We start from the raw sequence: 19,272 nt of genomic DNA, 5'->3' as shown, positions 1-19,272 counted from the left end.
TTTACAACCTAATTCATAACCTAATTATAAACCCTTTATTAGAGATGTCCCGATCCGATCACGTGATCGGGGATCGGAGCCGATCACGTGATTTTAAAAAGATCGGGGATCGGGAGAAAAAAATCGGGGATCGGGATTTTTATTTTTTTTATTTTAATAAAATATTTTTTTTTAATTTAATGTTACAAAACAAAAATGACCATGTTCACGTCTTAAAGTCATCCTGAGGACTTAGTTTTGGTTTAAAATGACACAACATGATGTATGTGTTGCTTTCTTTGGGCTTGTTTTCATAGACCTGGTTGCTTATTCCTCTGAAAGCTGGCGACAGAGTGGGCGCAGTGTCTAATAGTAGCAGTAAGCTAACGAGAGGCTACGTTCAGCTGGTGACTCGGGAGTCGGGACAGAGAAAATGTCAGGAGTTTGGAAGTATTATAAAATTGAAAGCGAAGGCAGTGTAACAGCCAGATGCAATGTTTCCAAGGCAGAGGTTCCGCGTGGTGGAAAGAACAGAGCTACGTTCAACACGACCAATCTAATACGCTACCTGAGAAACAAACACCAACAACAACACAGCGAGTACACAGCGGCCACTCAGGTAACGGCACTGAAACAACCGACACTTTCAGAGACTTTCAAAAGGAAAGAGAAACTGCCCCAGAACAGTGAAAAGGCCAACACAATAACAGCCAAGATAGCTGAATGTATCGCGTTGGATGACCAGCCGTTATCTGTTACCTTTTTTTTTTCTCTTAATGCATTGCATAAAGATCGGATCGAGAAAAATCGGTATCGGCAGATTGTCAAAATCAAATGATCGGAATCGGATCGGGAGCAAAAAAAGGTGATCGGGACATCCCTACCCTTTATGAATCCTTTATAAGGGTAGTCTTATAAGTGGTACTGTCATTTCTTTAGACTTTTGCTGTTCTGCAAAGTAATTACAATATATCGCCTTTCTTTCGGTATGGAAATATATGTCAAACTATAATCCCTGTGAAACTAATTGTATTGCCACAAATATATTGAATTGTAATCCCTTTATCATGTTATGCATCATGTCGCCACATTCTTGCCCTCATAAGAATATGCCTTGATAATACACGCAGAAAAACACATTTACTCACACTAACCCATATATTCATATTACTTTACCTTTGAAGATGTTCCCTTAACCCTATATTTCAACTGTGAAGAGCATTGACACTTGTATACATTTACTTTAATTCTCATATATAATCTTGGCTTAATTCCTATGAAGAATTACACACAAACCTCAAACGCACAATGCTTTTGCTCCCGTTTATCGTCATTCTGAAGACTTTTCATTATGCAAGATGGATATATTTATTTGAAGGGTCGATTTGGCTGCTTTTCAATATTCAGCCCAGGCTTTTGTTAAGGTAAAGTAAAGAGAAAAACGTCTGACCTTTGTCATCTTTGCTACAAGATGATACAGTTCAACGCCACTAACTGACAGTGATGCAGTACTTGAGCACATGGACACCAGGGTTTCCGCTAGGATTTTTTCTCCCGGTCAAATGTCCGGGCAGAATTTATTTTACCGGACTAATTTGAAACTTACCGGTCATATTTCAATAATAATAATAATAGTTCTGTAGCAGAGTTGCCGTTAGCAGGTAATTACCGGACTATGAGCAGATATGCTTCAGTTTAAAACTCAGTTCACGGGCTCATTTTTATATTGCTTCAGTTTATAATCGTAACAGATCGAAAAATTCAGATTCATTTTTCAATAAATGATTCCACAAACAACAAACAACATAATTATTACATTCAAACAAACTACTTGTAGTAGATAACGTACATTATTAAAAAGTTTACATTACATTTGAATAATAACACGGGAGAAACGGAGCCTCTCTTTTCCCCTCTCCCTCCCTCTCTCTCCTGACAGCACGTCAGTTTCTCAAGCAGCTCGCTAAACAGAGGGCGGGGCTTCAGGTGATTATGCAGAGCTGCTTGTCTCCGTCTGACTCAGCAGCTGATCTGATCTCTCTCTCTCTCGTCCGGTTATACTTCACTCGCGTTTATGTCCATATCGCTCAGACCCAGCTCTCCTGATCGGCCTTTATAGAGAGCACCGATCAAACTATTAAGAGTGAATATCGGCCGATAATGACCCGCGGCCGATCGATCGGAGCCTCCCTAATTATTACCAGACATGTTGACCGGCAGGTTTTGAATTTACCGGTTTTTAATAAATTTTACCAGCTAAAAACCGGTAATTACCGGCTAATGGAAACCCTGATGGACACATATGACTCTTTTGTACTGCTGTGATGATTAGCTACTCACAATTCGAGCAATGGCTACTTGGAAACCACTTGAAACATTGTCTGAATCCCCAAATGTGCTCTGAGGGCTAGCTATTAAGCAGCCACGCTAGCCATGTTTAGCAGTAATAACCAGAGCAAATGACACGGTACATAATTACTTTGCTGGTCAAACGTAGCATTAGTTTACAGTCATTAGTCAGCTTCTGTCTTGTTCGTTTGCCATGTGGGCTCACCATCTGCAAAGAAAGGAATAGGGGTCTGCTGTGTTCACAGCTGAATGCTAGGAACCAGTAAGCCGCAAAATATAGATATGCCTCAGCTTCTACTTAGAGTGGGGTCTTTGTTTATGTTGAACTTTGAGCCATTAATATAGACACCAGCACCACCTTGACAAAAGAAGCACCAGAACCAGCAACATGGATAGCAACCACACTTGTTGAAATGAAAAAAATACAACTATTCAAGTTTCAAAGATAACTTGTGCTTCACCTAGCCTTCATTCAAAAAGGTGGTTCTGCATAAAGGCCTTTTTTTATTTTGCTTTTTTTAAAAGCTTAAACATACTTAAAGGTACTGGGTCTGCTCTGGATTGATATGCACAACTCTAATTGTAACATTTGAGTCCTTGTCATTTAAAATTAAATAAAGGATCATTTCGTAGAAGTTTACCCCCATAAGATATTGATAGCACAACAAGTGGACAAACAGCTAGCCTAGCTTTGCTCACAATGACACAAGACTTCAGGTAGCTTTCCATACAACTTCTCATTTTAAGATATCGGATGGTGAACGGAATTAGATAAAACATGTTAGCTAGCTTACCTCGCTTCTCGTTTTTAAGCTATGCTATTTTATCGTCTCAGCACTCCATAATGCCAAGATATGAGACTAGCAAACTTCCAATCCAACTTTCAACGAGAAAGAAAAGACATTTTCTAAAATGTCCAAATGTGTATTTGAGTTACATTCTGGTGAAAACATTAGCGCATGTCATTTCTAAATAGCATAACTCTCACTATCCGTGTAAGTGTTCCTGGGACAACTTTAATTCATTATTTGCTTAGTTTTGTGGATATGTTCAACACACAGTCAGTACAACGAGGTGTCGGCCCAGTAAGGATCTACATTGGTCAAGACGTGCTACTTGCGGCCCATATGGCACAGGATATGTTTTTGCAGAAGGACCACTCGGCAAACAGGAGTCCATCACAATTTTCCAGTAGGGCGAATGGATAACAATGGAGGCAGAGAAAGAGAGGATGCTTGTTACTCCCTGCTAGCTCATTCCTGTATTTTCCTCACATTGTGCAGGGGCTCGGAGAGTAAATATGCCAACGTTATAGAGGCCTAGCTGCTAGTGCGAGCTGAGAGGGAATTTAATTGCATTTCCAATGAGCATGCTGATGTGAGATATGGATTGGACATGCAAAATCCTTGTGAGCTGTATATAAGGGACACATAAATGTAGTAAAGGATGTAGTAGTAAAGAGATAGACAAAAAGAAAAACATTGACCAAATAATGGTTATCCGTTGCATTTTGATTTCTTGGTTGTGCTATCTTCAACATTCATTTAATATTAAATAGACTTGAAATTAGGAAGAAACAAAGGCGTGAATTATTTAGTGCAGTTTATTAATTTTTCCAGTTGAATAGACAGAGCGTGCTGTGGGCCAGGGCGGTGGCTTTGCCATTATGCATTGGTAAAGTCAGACTTTAAATAGGAGGGTGTCCTCTTTAGGGAATAGAGAAGGGAATAGCCTGCGTTGCTTTCTCTCTGTGTTGTTTGAAGTCCAATGTGACTTGCTTTAGGCTGCTTCAGCTTATTTCCGGATTAAAACAGGAATCTTGTCTTGTACACAACACAGGAAGGGACTGTTCATAAATAGGGCTGACGGAAATATGGAGAGAAAAAGGCACAAAGGCTGATTCCACACCCTGTTGTTGTTGAAGCAAGGCACTGTGAAATGCTTTTAGTTTAAACCTGAGCTGTTCAAAATTGCATATGCCCTATGCTTAGCTCATAAACTGTATTTGATATGCTATAAATCAACATTAACACAGAGCATAAATTGTGATTTTTCTTTCTATACTATAAAAAGAAACTAACTCTGATATCTCTCTAGGATTGAAAGCAGAAACAGCAAGAAATTATGGATGACTTGTTTGGTATTTGATGTTCTGATCAAACTTGCAGAGGTCTGCTCTTTGCTGCGTGTGAACATATTCAAAAATATTCAACATTTTCCGGCCCAGGTCGAGATACCATAGAACATCATTCTTTACATTTAACACTGAATCATTTAGGTTATGTTTTCTATGGGTAGCATAGACTACATTAAATACTGACCATTTGTCATTGTTTACTTATGTAACATATGTAATGTTTTCTCAGAAAAAAAAGTAAATTATATAATATATTATTATAATATAATACAATATAATTGTAACAAAACTCAAAGAGTCAGATAGGTAGATCAATATCAATCACGTCACGCCATTATCTCTCAGTAATTGCAAGGCCGTGATTAGATTAGCTTAAAGTGGACCTATCATGCTATATCTGAAAAATATATTATAGGGCCATACCTACAAAAACATACAAAACATGTCTGTGACGTTTTTTTTTTTAAATACCAAACAGACACCCATTGTAGCCGTGCCTCATACTGCTCAAACCCCTCTTTTGAAGCCCTGTTAGAGAAACACAGATTTTGGGTCCTTAGCTTTAAAAAAAATAAAATAAGAGGAGGCGGAGCTAATGCCTGATCAGAATTATACCGGAGATAATGTTAATTTTGGTTGTGATAAAACGCAATCCTGTTTAAACCACCATCAAGGATTATTTCTGAAACAGTATGGAGCTCAAATGCTTTTTCTCTTGCGGGTTTATCACAAGGTGAGTTCTTTTTTTATTTCCTGCTTTTTAAACACATGTGCTCTCCAGTACAGGTTAGTGTCACTACCCGATCCGTCCCCCTGCCCGATCGGTACTGTGCGAGATGGTCCGGAAGTCCGGAAGTCCGGAAGTCCGGACGGCAACCCGAGATGGACACTTGACACAGTGGCTTTTAGCAAAGCTCAAAAAGAAAAACCGAGAGAGATTAGTTATTGTTATTACAACGTGACTTCACTATTATTTAACAACTCTTTTTATTGGGTTCTTTTATTTGGGGTTAAGTACATTGTCAGAATAAGTGAGGAATGAATTTAACTTCTGTTAGACAGCTATCATACTGAATAAATATTTACTGTGAATGTATGCAAAAATGTATGGCATATGGCTGTCTAACAGAAGTTAAATCCATTTCTCACTTATTCTGACAATGTACTTAACCCCAAATAAAAGAACACAATAAAAAGAGTTGTTAAATAATAGTGAAGTCACGTTGTAATAACAATAACTCATCTCTCTCGGTTTTTCTTTTTGAGCTTTGCTAAAAGCCACTGTGTCAAGTGTCCATCGTGGGATGCCGTCCGGAGCTGTCCAATATGGCGGACCATCTCACACATGCGCAGTACCGATCGGGCAGGGGGACGGATCGGGTAGTGACAGTTAGCTCTGAGTGTTAGCGAGGCTTGCTAATGTAAACAAAGACGAGATTACGTCCAAAACACGTCAGGCATTGTTTCTGATAGCAACTTTCTGTGGGTCCACAGCCGACGTCACCACGGATGAACACGTCAGTTCGGATGGAAATCTGTATCCGCTCGTTGTACATCCGTTTTTAAAAGATTTGGGTACGGAGGAAAAGAGAGAGGGTTGTATTTTCTGACGCTGCGTGAGTTCCCCGAACCACCGGGGACACATATTTATATATAAAAGATATCACAAAGTGCATTTTGCATGATGGGTCCCCTTTAACTAAGACTGGAAAGAGGAGGGGAAACAACTAGTCAGTTAAAAAAAAAGCATACGAGCACATTTAAACTCACTTATAAACACATACGTCACTTGTTTAATCTCTACCAAAACGGTAAAACAAAACAAACAATTTATTTTTAACTTGCACAAGTTTCAAATATATTACAATTTCCAGCCATAAGGACACAATAAAGTTTCTCGTGGAACAATTAGTTTCTCTGAATTTAACCTTTTTGGAATATAATAATTTGTATATTATTAATGGTGAGAACTACAGGTATACCACATTCTGACTCTCATGCTTGGTTCGGAATGAAAAAAACAGACAGTGTAGACACAGTGTGCTTTTAAAAAGTTTTCTGAGCAACCTGAACACACTTTTCCACAGCTCTTATTGACTGCAGATAGGTGACAGCATTGGAAGACAGTCACAGAGCTATCCAGGCGAGAGGAGAGCAGAATGCATGGTCTAATCCTCTCTAAGCTGGGAAAGATGAATGTTCAAATCCATAATTCCTCCTTTTAATCCATTCTGAAAGGCTCTGACCCTGTTGGGGACCTCGTTCGTTGATTCGTTAACAGCCACACGCCACCAATGCTGGTTGTACCTGGCTGAAGCTACACCTTGATACGTTGGATTGTTCAGGGATCATCCAGGATTTCAGCCCAACATTCATGAACACAGCTGATCTTTCCTGAGTTTACCATCTTGATTTAGCATCCCGAAGATCCATCGCACAAAGAAATGCTAACAAACATTGTAGCCTAAACTTGTCAATTTGAAACTAATGTACATGCTCATTGTGGTATTTCATCAAGGTATTTCACTGACTGCTTACCTGCCCGGACAGCTGACATCTTGAAAATGAAGTGGCTACAGTTTCAAAAGGCCAAATTTGTCAGAAGTCTGAGCTGCTGTGTGCAAAATACATTAGCTAGTGTCGAACAGTTGCATTCTCATTTAGTCAAATTCATTTGAACATGTGTTCTCCTAAATATACTTCTCTAAAGGTCCCACCGAGTTTATTTCAGAAGCTCAGTCTCCTTATGAATATTTAAAATAAAGTGGATAAAATAAATCCACCCTGCTGAGGTTAACCCTTGATTATGATGTGTTAAGGCCAAACATAGCCAATAGCATAACTCATTCTCTGCGGCACACAACCCTGCTTTTCTGCTGCTTGTTTTATTTGAATGTGCTGTTATAGAGAAGGATATTTACAATCAATATGATCTGAATGAGAGGTCAATCCCACCATAATTGGCTGGGCATTGAAAAAGCCGGCTCTTTGACTTGTCAAAGTTCCGATTGAAATGGTTTAATCCATTTTGGTCCAAATAACTAGTCAATATTGGACGTCTTTTTGTCCAAGGATAATGAATAAAAAGGGCTTTGTGTCCTCGCTCTCCAGCGTTTTTGAAATACGACTGGATGGGTTTTATTTTGGTCAAAAGTGAGCTGCTACATAATAATACGAATAATATTGATTACTTAAATGTATACCCAAGGCCTTTCATATACCCAAGGACACATAGTTTGTGTTTCCCTGCCAATACCACCAAGAATTGTAATAGTACGATTATTTATATTGGTCATTATTGCCCCATGCCTGATTAATTGTGTCTTTTGCGTCACTGGAACAACAGCTCTTGGCTCAGATTTTGGAGAGGCTCACCTTCTCCTTAACAGCTTCATGGCTGACGAATGACTTTGTGAAAAGCGATATGTTCTCCCGCACAAAGAAAAAAGGATAGAAATTGAATCCTGGTCTCTGTCGGCAGTTTCATCTGTCATCTTTTCAATATTGATGTCCATTATGTGTATGTGTTATTTGGCACTCTTGTGTTCTGTGGCCCAGCTCGCCCTGTCAGATGGGCCACTCGGGACGGTGGCCCATTGATAATGCCATTTTGATTGATGGGTTTCATAGTTTAATTGTCAGCAGTGTTCTTTTAATGGAGCTCCACGCAAAACTAGAAGACTATATCTAAGTCAAGAGTTCAAACTGCATGGCGGTGTGATGAAGATACAATGTGACCGTATCATGGATTCAGTATCATCATCCCGGGCCATTATCAGCTATTTGGCTCATGTTAATGGCTTCCTGTATCACCTTTCAGGGATCACATGTCCGTTTACGGGAAGAAAACAGAGCTCGGTAAGATTTATCACAGCTGCCAATAGGCATCATTTTATATCGCTGGTATGATACAATTATTCTGTAGCCTGTGTACAACTCTATCGGGACACTCAATGTAATTGGGTATAGATATAGGGGAAATGTATTCGGCACACACAGATACAACTAATGCATTCCAATCTAACAGCCTACAAAAAGAGTGTTGATTCAACCTTACGGTCATTGGTTCTGCTGTTATACTAAAAGGGCTTTCCAATATTTGTGTCATAAATATCAATGAAGGTAGGCAATATAATACTGTATAAAGGACGTTTTGACATGAGTGTTTCTATATTGATTAATCGTATCATTAAAGATCGTTTTTTGTAAATTGGATATTTCCATGTACAATAACCCTATTCGCTTAAAATGCTGAATTATTGCATTTCCAATTCCATATTGTTATAATAGCTATAACACTTGCTCATATGAACCAAACCAATCGGTCGTAGCTTCAGGGAATTAGTATAAATCACTGTTAAAAACATTTATTGTGAACCTAGCATAGACCGGTTTTAAAGGGCGGTTCACTAACAATAGGGCCATGTGGGGTTTACACTGTCTCTGTTTTAGCGGCCACACACAGCCACAGGTAGGATGTTTCAGCCCCCCCTAGCACTCTGTTATCTTCTCCTCCTCTCCCCAGTGTGTTTGCAACCAAGGTCGTAGTGGTCCTGCTCTGTTTTTCAGGGGTGTGTGGGCTTCATTCATCATTCGTATGATAGCCGCATGCTAGAGTGCCCTAAATCTCCTGTCTGTGTTTGGGTGTGTGTCTTTTTATGGGTGTGTGCTCATTCAAAGACATTTTATCTCGTTCTCTCCGTATGCTGCCACAAATGAATTATCTCTCTTCCTGTCTCTCTCCGAAAAAACTCTCTCTTGTTCTTTGTGCTCTCTGCGTGTAAGTATTGATGTAAATGCATGCAGGGAGTCTTGCTAGCACAGCACCGTGTGTCTTCATGTAGAAACAATATGCTGTACTCTCATAATATAAACTGTAATATCCTGTGCAAGATGAGATGAGGAAAAAAAAGGGCAAGACAAAGACGTAGAAAGACAAGAACATTCAGCCCTTGTGTCAATGCAGTAGAGGCACCTTTGGCAACAGTTACAGCCTTGAGTCTATGTCAATAGGTCGATGAGCTTGGGGACGAATTGGACACTGCAGTTAGTCCCCCATTCTTCTCTGCGAAAGGTTGCTTGAGGACTGGGAAATTTGAACTCTTGATACTATCTATTTTGGTTTCATTAGAGCATAGAAACAGCCCGAAAGCAGGTGACAGGTGAATCACCCTGGCAACAGTGGCTTGATGCTATCTTCAGGCCATGGATGTATAAAGAGAACTGGGTACAGTGTCGGAGGTGGGGCCTTGTTCGTTCCTATGAGGGTTGCTCAGTGGCAAAGTCCAAAATGGAGCGACTGTAGATTTAGGATACGCATACTGTATCTGGGCCCATAGAGCGTGGCCTCTTGAGCCAGTCAAATGAATGGAGAGTGAAAATATTGGATTCGGCTTTCAGGACATCTTAGAACTTTTGAACCTATTAATTTAAATCAGGGCTATAAAAGCGTTGTTACTGGGTAGTTATTTATTTCAATACGATTATATGCTGATTTACAGACGTCTGTTTCCAAATGTTAAGTCTTTTTGGCAGTTTAATGTAAGTGTACCCCCAATACGCACAGTTTTACTTCAATAGCCAATGCTCTTTGTGGGTTTGCTTCAGGCACAATTACTGCCGTGTCATGTAGTTTTACAATTTGTTTATCTTAGCCCACTAAAGTCTTGATACAATTCAGTGGCTTTTCTTCATTTTAAAGCCATGCTTTATATCAAAATGATGACTTATGAGAAGCTCTAACACAACGTCTTCCCTCTGAATGCATTTTTTGATGTAGTTGACATCCTTGTTCTCTGTTGGTACTTTTTATTAACTCGTGTCAAGGTGTGTTCCGACTCAATGCATGCTGTGATTGCAGATAAAGTCGATGCAAATGCATGGGCGGACATGAACAGTAAATTCCTGGTGGGCGGCGTGCAGAGAATCGAGTTGGAGTTGAGTTGTTTAAACTCATCCCAAGGCTCTATGACCCTAATTCTTCAATGTATGGAAATACAAATAAAAGAGAAGTCTGGAGGACGGTTCTATAAATAATTTGAGTTCCTTGAGATTGTTTATAAGTGAACTAGCTAACAGCACTAGCTAACATATGTGCATTATGTACTTGCATATAGAAGGGCACCTGTGTTGCTTGTATCTTTCAAAATGCATTTATTTGAATGATTTGACATATTCACAGAAATGTTTATAGTTTGTGGAGTACAGTGGCCATCCCTGCTTTTATTTTACAACTTCAAGTGGTAGAGAAAAACCTTATATGTCACAGTGTTGAATTGTGTTGTGTTTTATATGAATATTTACACCCCTGGCAAAAACTTGTTTATTTCATGATTTGCTCAAAAGCCTTTGCTGCCATAACATTCTTCCTTCTAGTGAAAAGAAAACGTCCAAGATACATGTCAACATTTTTATTTTACTTATTTTCTTTGCATCCGTAGATTTATAAAAGATAATTTAATCATGAGTTAAAGAACATTTGATTAAAAATATCATGACACACATAGATGTATTTTTTGCTTTAGACAGTATTTTCTTATGGAGTGATTAAAAAATATATTATAAATGATTCCCTCTGTAGAAATCTTTGACTCTTATGGCACATTTCCACTGCAGCGGGGTAGCCCCGTTTAAGCATCCCTCAGCGTCCTCGCTCAGGCCTCGGGCTGCCTCGCTGGCCGTCCGAGGCCGTGGCGCATTTCCATTACAGTTTAGGACCTGGGGTAGCAAAGCGATCGGCTTTGTTGTTCCGTCGAGCTCCCGCTGTCACCTCCTCAGTCGACCACGGTGTGCTTTTCTTTGACGTTGCCATTGTTGTAGCTCCTCCGTTTCAAAAATGCTGTGTATAAAAATGCTGCCAGCTTGCTTCTAGATATATATGCGACGCTAGGGATGATCTCGCCCGTGATCTTGTGACGATTCTCTCTGACCAATCAGCAGTCGAGAGTGTTGACGTCACTAGTTCAGCCCTGGCCCTGGCCAGATAGAACCACGATTTTATGGGGCCGGAAAAAGAGGGAAAAAGTACCCGCTAGCCGGTGCTACGCTATATGGAAAGGCCACCAAAAACTGGCCTGGCCGCTTGAGGACGATTAAGTACGCTTAAACGGCTGCAGTGGAAATCCGCCATAATAGGGCAACAAGCTTTAACTAATGTTAACATTTCTATTTTGTGCAATTTAGAACATATTTCATAAGATACTGTAAGGCCTTATTTATATATTTAAACTTAACATTTCAGAACACTGATAGTGTATGTTTTTTCTACTTACCGCGGGTGTCTCCTCCTAACAGCATGTCCGAGCTCCAGACACCAGTAAGGGGATTAAAGTCACTCTTTAACCCCTGGAGGAAGCTCTATGTGGATGATCCACTACTTTTTGCTACTCTGTCGTTTTATCTGTTATCCCGCTCATCTCCCCTTAAAAACATCATTTCACTCTGATCTCTTATTGGGTGACTTCATCTTCTTTTGCTTTCTCTTTTCCCTTCTTCCTGTTGTTGAAAATCTATACACTTAAAGAAGCGTTTATCAAAGTGAACTGCGTGACAGGGGAGGAACAAAGGCAGGACATGATTTGGTAGAGATGAAGGTGAGGCTGTAGGACGGTAGTCACCGAGGAGGCTCGTCCGCCGGTCTGGCCCGAGCGCAGATCGATACTGGGTGATGTTACGGAGCTGGTGGGGGTTTGATCGGGGGGGCAGAGGATGGGCTAATCATTTCAGTCATTACCCGGCCGTGTCTCCTGATTCCAGGGATTAGCAAGTGCAGAAACAGGGAAGATGTTGTGTTAGTGCTACAGGAGACTCTATCAGGGATTTGAGGAGTGGAAAACACTACCTGTCCCCAGTCACCTCCGGTAATTGTGCCTGCAGCACGGGGATCTGGGGAAGAGGGTGTGTGAGAGTTTGCATACGAGATGTAGCGTTGGAGAGCAAAGGACAACAAAAAAGAGAGAAAGAAGACAACGTTGGCATTTGTAGAAGCACACATGAAGGATATACAAGCAGGCGTTACAGAATCGTGTTCAGCTTCTCGTAGGAGGGGAGAGTCGTGGGAGAGCTTACATGCTTGCCTACCCACAAGCCTTTCGTGGAGCTGATCATTTGACAGCACTGAACAGCTCAAGAGACTGACTAGCTCCGGTGCCAGCCAAAGCCCTGTGAACATTTCACACACCGCAAAATACATGACGGGTGGAAATGAGGGAAATTACATTTACGTCAGCGGTCAAAGTGTCCCAGCTGGCTTATTCAATCCGCAGTCCCAGAGTCTACAGCACCTTAAACTGTAATGCGACACAACAAAACAAGCCCAAGTAATTGAACTGTCATGTACATCCGAAGACTTGAACAACTCTGACAACACACCTTGAAAGTATATGAATTAGAAAACATGGGTTTGTAAGTATTTGTTGCATTCGTGAGTTTAGAAGGGGAATTGTACCCATTTTGCTTAAGGTTGAGGACATTTATATTAAAGGGGAGAGTCTAACAACATAAAACACTACATTATCATAAGTGCAGGTCTAGAGTTCTAGGTGATATAAGATAAACTACACTGAACAAAAATATAAATGTAACATTTTTGTTTTTGCTCCCATTTTCTATATACACAAAATAACCATTTCTCTCAAATATTGTTCACAAATCTGAAAAGCTGTGATAGTGAGCACTTCTCCTTTGCCGAGATAATCCATCCCACCTCACAGGTGAGGCATATCAAGATGCTGATTAGACAGCATGATTATTGCACAGGTGTGCCTTAGGCTGGCCACAATAAAAGGCCACTCTAAAATGTTCAGTTTTATCACACAGCACAATGCCACAGATGTCGCAAGTTTTGAGGGAGCGTGCAATTGGCATACTGACAGCAGGAATGTCCACCAGAGCTGCTGCCCGGGAATTGAATGTTCATTTCTCTACCATAAGCCGTCTCCAAAGGCGTTTCAGAGAATTTGGTAGTACATCCAACCGGCCTCACAACCGCAGACCACGTGTAACCACACCAGCCCAGGACCTCCACATCCAGCATGTTCACCTCCAAGATCGTCTGAGACCAGCCACTCGGACAGCTGCTTCAACAATCGGTTTGCATAACCAAAGAATTTCTGCACAAACTGTCAGAAACCGTCTCAGGGAAGCTCATCTGCATGCTCGTCGTCCTCATCGGGGTCTCGACCTGACTCGTGTTTGTCATCGTAACCGACTTGAGTGGGCAAATGCTCACATTCGATGGCGTCTGGCACGTTGGAGAGGTGTTCTCTTCACGGATGAATCCCGGTTTTCACTGTTCAGGGCAGATGGCAGACAGCGTGTGTGGCGTCGTGTGGGTGAGCGGTTTTCTGATGGCAATATTGTGAAGCGAGTGGCCCATGGTGGTGGTGGGGTTATGGTATGGGCAGGCGTATGTTATGGACGACGAACACAGGTGCATTTTATTGATGGCATTGTGAATGCACAGATACCGTGACGAGATCCTGAGGCCCATTGTTGTGCCATTCATCCACGACCATCACCTCATGTTGCAGCATGATAATGCACGGCCCCATGTTGCAAGGATCTGTACACAATTCCTGGAGGCTGAAAACATCCCAGTTCTTGCATGGCCAGCATACTCACCGGACATGTCACCCATTGAGCATGTTTGGGATGCTCTGGATCGGCGTATACGACAGCGTGATCCAGCAACTTCGCACAGCCATTGAAGAGGAGTGGACCAACATTCCACAGGCCACAATCAACAACCTGATCGACTCTATGCGAAGGAGAGGTGTTGCACTGCGTGAGGCAAATGGTGGTCACACCAGATACTGACTGGTTTTCGGACCCCCCAATAAAGCAAAACTGCACATTTCAGAGTGGCCTTTTATTGTGGCCAGCCTAAGGCACACCTGTGCAATAATCATGCTGTCTAATCAGCATCTTGATATGCCACATCTGTGAGGTGGGATGGATTATCTCAGCAAAGGAGAAGTGCTCACTATCACACAATATTTGAGAGAAATGGTTATTTTGTGTATAAAGAAAATGTTTTAGATCTTTGAGTTCATCTCATGAAAAATGGGAGCAAAAACAAAAGTGTTGCGTTTATATTTGTGTTCAGTGTAGCTTCAACAGCATAAATATTAACATGATTTCCTTCTTTTTTATGTTTCAGAGCTCAGACAATTGCTGCTCTTCCTGCCTGCACTTAGTGTTAATTTCACGAACATAACACCATTGTGTTCATTACAGCACCGATGTCATTAAACACTAACTGTGAAAAACAAAGCAGGAATATAATACAGTTATTTTTTCACCAAAACGTCTCACTGTTTCTCGCCTCGCCGCTCATCACTAATGACCACAGTCATGAGGACTCAGGAGTATACAATGCATCTTTCATTAAAAAAAAATTGCCAAACATTACAAATGTATTTTAATCATTATTGCTAGACTAGATTTACTCGAATGTTAAATATAATCTGATGACTCAATCATTTATCATTTTCTTTGAATAAAAGACTCAAACTGATAAGGTTTTCTTTGACTAAGATAAGAACATAATGCCCACATTTTAGTCAATTAACACTTGACTAAAAAGAAACATGATGTGGTTGACTATATATATATATATATATAAATACAAAAGTTAACAAGGACAGAGGAGAATTTAAAACCTACCTCTACATTGCCGTGAAACTTTAAGCCATAATTATTTTTATAACTAAAAGGCCATTGTTTTCAGACGCCTTCACACCTTTACCTTCATTTCTGCCAAAAAGCAGCTAGTTATCTTTTGAGAAGGGAAACTTTGGGGGAAAATGTCACATTTTGAAAACAAATAAAGCTCCAGTGAAACTTTGAGTAGCTTAGACTCTAGAATATTAAATGGGAGTATTTGCAGAAATTGCTTTTTGCAGATGATTAGGCGTTCAGTGCCAACGCAGCTTTCACACCTTCGTAGTACTGTGACCTGAAGGTAAAGCGACCCAAAGCTGTGAATACAGAATGTACATGTCCCCGCCTAACTGCAAATGTTCAACATTCAGAGGACATAATGCCTCACCGCCATGGCTTCCTTCCAACACCTGCAGCTTCAGACACAGCTTCAAAATGAAAAGACATTGAAAGCAAAGGCTGGACGTTTGAATGAAGCTTAATATCTTCGACAAAGGCACTTTTCAATCTTATAGGCAGCATTGTGAGTTTGGGCTGAAAAAGATCGAATGAAGCTGTTGGGATTATCTGACCCAACAGCCAAGAGTTATGAAGAGGAAAGTCACAAGCAAACTGGATTCAACTGTGAACGACAGCTAAGACACGTTAACCGGCTTTCACCCTAAAATAAGAGTCAAACCAGACTTAAGCTAGACAGCAGAAGATCAGGTTAAACCTCTCTACCAGAGTTCTTTACAATTCATCCAGCATGTCACCAGGGATCACAAGAAATAACAAAAGCTTCAGCAGGGGAAATGAAAGAGGCCACACAAGGGAGCAATGCATGGTAGCCGAAGTATGTTGGGGAGATTAAACAGGGTGTCCGCGGGGTCTTAAAAAGTATTAAAAGTTGATCAATCAATTTAGCGAAAATTAAGACTATTAAACGGCATTTTCCAAGGTATTACATTTTGTATCTTGTTTCAATAAGTATATAAATGGTCCAAAGAGGTAGTATTCTACAGTCTGCCTGAATGTAATCATTGCGTAGGTGTGTAGTGTGATTCTGTGTAGTTTATTTATGGCATCCCGTTGGGTTTGACGTCATCTGAACAGGACATCGCACGCTCACTGCTCGATAGCGCGAAGCTCCGTTTACGCCGGTTGTTAAACAACATCGTTATGGGGAAATGCAAGTCTGCGTCCAAATGGTTGGAAGATAAGGAGGAAGGACAATCAATACTGTGTATAGTCATGTGAGGTAAAGTGTGTCGCCAAGGTAACCGGTTAAAACTCAAAGTGGCGATGAGGTCTTAAAATGTATGGAAAGGGTCTTAAAAGGTATTACATCTGACTTCAGGATTCCTGCATATACCTTGTTAAAGATATGACATGTGGAAATGATGCCAAGTAGAACCTCTTTGTCTTCTTTTCCATAGTAGTCCTCACGGGCCCTACTAAATTTAAAAATAGAGTGCCGAGGGGAAAGCGAAGAAGAGCGGAAGTGTGCGGAGACTTGAGGAGTCCTCCGTGGTATGAGAATGCAATTTGAGATTGGCCAGATTGCTTTTTTTCCCCCTCTTCCTTCTCCACCTTTGGCCGCTCATGAGGCGTGATATGCACCGGCGGGGTCCCTAAGCCGCCATAAGCCTGATGCCAGTACCCTCACCGCGGCCAAGGAGTCGTCACACTCACAGCGCAAGGAAATCAGCGTGATGAAATAAAAGAGGGACTCCAGATAGATCAGCGGGGATATCGGGAGTGATGGATGAGAGTCAGGCGAAGAGCAGTGGAGGGTGGAGGAGAGGGGAAAGAGTGAAAGGATGAAGGAGATGGTTTTGTGTGGGATTATGGCGGGATATGGCAGAATATAAATGTGCTTGAGTTGTCCAAGGATGATTCTCACGGTCACTTTGCATTTTGACAGACGCATTGTAAGGGGCCTTTGTTACTACTTTGGAGTCCCTCTGAATGAACCTCGAAAGACAAATATAGTCACAGATGCGTTCTAACAAATCTGTCTCAAATGATTACCGAGTTTCTCTTTCTGCCTTTTCTAGGAGAGGATGGCTCAGCTGAAACGGCGCAGAAGGAAACGTCCACCTGCGATATTTGCCAGTTTGGGGCTGAATGCGATGTGGACGCAGAGGATGTTTGGTGAGTTCAACACAAATGTTTTTTTTGTCAAGGTCATGTTGAGACATCTTTTTTAACCTGTTCTATAAAATAAATACCTCCTTTGTTTGTCATTTGAGACTTTTTAGTGAGTTTGCACACTAAGAATTTAGATGAGAACTCTTCTTTTTATACGGAAGACATTCACTGCTGAACACCCACTGAGGTTTAGTGCATGGTTGACCATTTCATTTAACCCCAATTACTAGAGCAGGACACAGAGAGAAAAGAGATTTTCGCTTATTCTGGAAATCCAATTACTATCCTTACAGGACTCGCCAATGTCAGGCCAAAAATGACTTTGACTCACAAGGGGGAAAACTAGTTCAGCGATGAAATAACGTTTGTCATGGATTTAACCATTTATTGCACATGAAACAGATGCAAGTAATGTTATCGGCTCCCGCGGGGGGAAGCGTCCAATTAAATGAAGGCTCAACTGGTGAACTGTTTCCAGACCGTAGCTTCAGTGTTTTTGCCTTGTACAGCATGAATGAAGCTTAAATGAACCAACATTACTGAGTTGTTGTGGAAGAAGGATCAGCTGGTATCAGCAAAAGGAAGAAATCCCAGTTGTACCGCCATAAATTAGAAGTGCCTTGAGAGTATGACTCTATCAAACTGCCTGATGTAATGGAAAGATAATGTACCCTAGTGTGCAATAACCGTAATGCCAACGAACGGTTTCATGATGCTTTCTGAGCCTTGTTGCAAATACCAAACAGCTGGAGTACACTCCTCTTGATGCCACCCACTTTCACAAATGCGCCTTAATATTCTCCTAAAACGCAGGAATGGATTTATTGATCATTCTTTAATCCCCCAAGGTAGAATTCATAAGGTCACAAACAGTGTGATGTACTGATGGGTGAACACAAAGCGGAAAACATAAAAGAAAATGGAGCCTCAAGCATGTGCAGCATAAATGGAACAAAGACAATTACACAATATATACAGAAGAACATTTACTCCAATGGAAAACAATGGATAAGAAAAAAGAGACAGCCAAAGTCAATGATGTGTCTTGTTAAAAAAGCATTTCACATAAACAGATGTATGAATATTTCAGCATGCCTTCATGTAAAATGGAAACTACGCTTTAATCCTTCAAAGGCCCCACGGTGTTTTGACAAGAATGTTTCTGGTGAACAATCAGACATGTGATTGCAAACCAACAGCAGGTCATTTTCATCAAACAGCAGCCAACCGCTGGCGTAGCGTAGGATCATTTTGATTAAAATGACAGGTTATTCCAATCAGGCGGAAGCTGATTCTTAATCAAACAAAACCGTCACTTAATCAAAGAATGAGTGGAGAGAGATGACTGTAATCAAAAGCAAGGTGACGGGAAAGTGATGTTTCAGACACTGAGTGTTTTAGGGTATGTAGAACTAAAAGAAGTCTGATAATCAGACCGAAGTACAATTTTGTTTTCTCTTCATCATTCAGACTCGCGTTGTATCCAAGTCAGTCGTGTTCTGTTGGAGAGCAGTTTTTCATTTTCCTTAACCAATTAGTTGAGAGTGATATATCCCTCCTCTCGATGTTTTTTACAACTGACGTAGAACCTGTGTCAGAAGAGAAATTAACTTAAATTCTGTTATAAAGGAGTTGACATTTGAAGGGTGCATTCACACCTAATAGTCCGCTCTCTGGTGCGCACCAGACGACAGTTTGTTACATTGTTTCATTTTTCAGAAGGTTCGGTTTGCGTTCACACGGGCAAAACTCAAACGGACTATAAACTTTAAACACAAGTAATGTGCACAGAAATGCTGTTCAACCATTGGTCAGACATTAAGGGGGTAAAAACGCAAATCCCGGCAATTTCTACCGGAGCCTCCGCCATGGAGCATCGGGACTTTCATCAGGTTATTCTCATGCTGCTGTTAGTCTGGAGATCAACAGACATAGCGGCCCGCGCATATGATTATACAATCAGACAACGTCTGTTAAAAAACATTATAATGAGACGTTCTGCAGTAAGGAGG

General features: G+C 40.9%; 1 protein-coding gene across 2 annotated transcripts in view; it reads left to right on the top strand.

Moving 5' to 3' along the window:
* tmeff2a (transmembrane protein with EGF-like and two follistatin-like domains 2a) overlaps window positions 1–19,272 on the top strand; it is a 140,084-nt gene that overhangs the window by 97,245 nt on the left and 23,567 nt on the right. For both annotated transcript variants that reach the window (XM_034110345.2, XM_034110344.2), the window contains exon 5: window positions 17,167–17,263. In XM_034110345.2, the coding sequence (XP_033966236.1) occupies window positions 17,167–17,263 (97 nt within the window). The remainder of the gene's footprint in view (window positions 1–17,166; window positions 17,264–19,272) is intronic.

Source organism: Pseudochaenichthys georgianus, chromosome 21, assembly GCF_902827115.2.
Source record: "Pseudochaenichthys georgianus chromosome 21, fPseGeo1.2, whole genome shotgun sequence".
Classification (NCBI taxonomy): domain Eukaryota; kingdom Metazoa; phylum Chordata; class Actinopteri; order Perciformes; family Channichthyidae; genus Pseudochaenichthys; species Pseudochaenichthys georgianus.
Note: the sequence above shows the minus strand (reverse complement) of the source record. Positions and strands in the feature narration are given on the sequence as shown.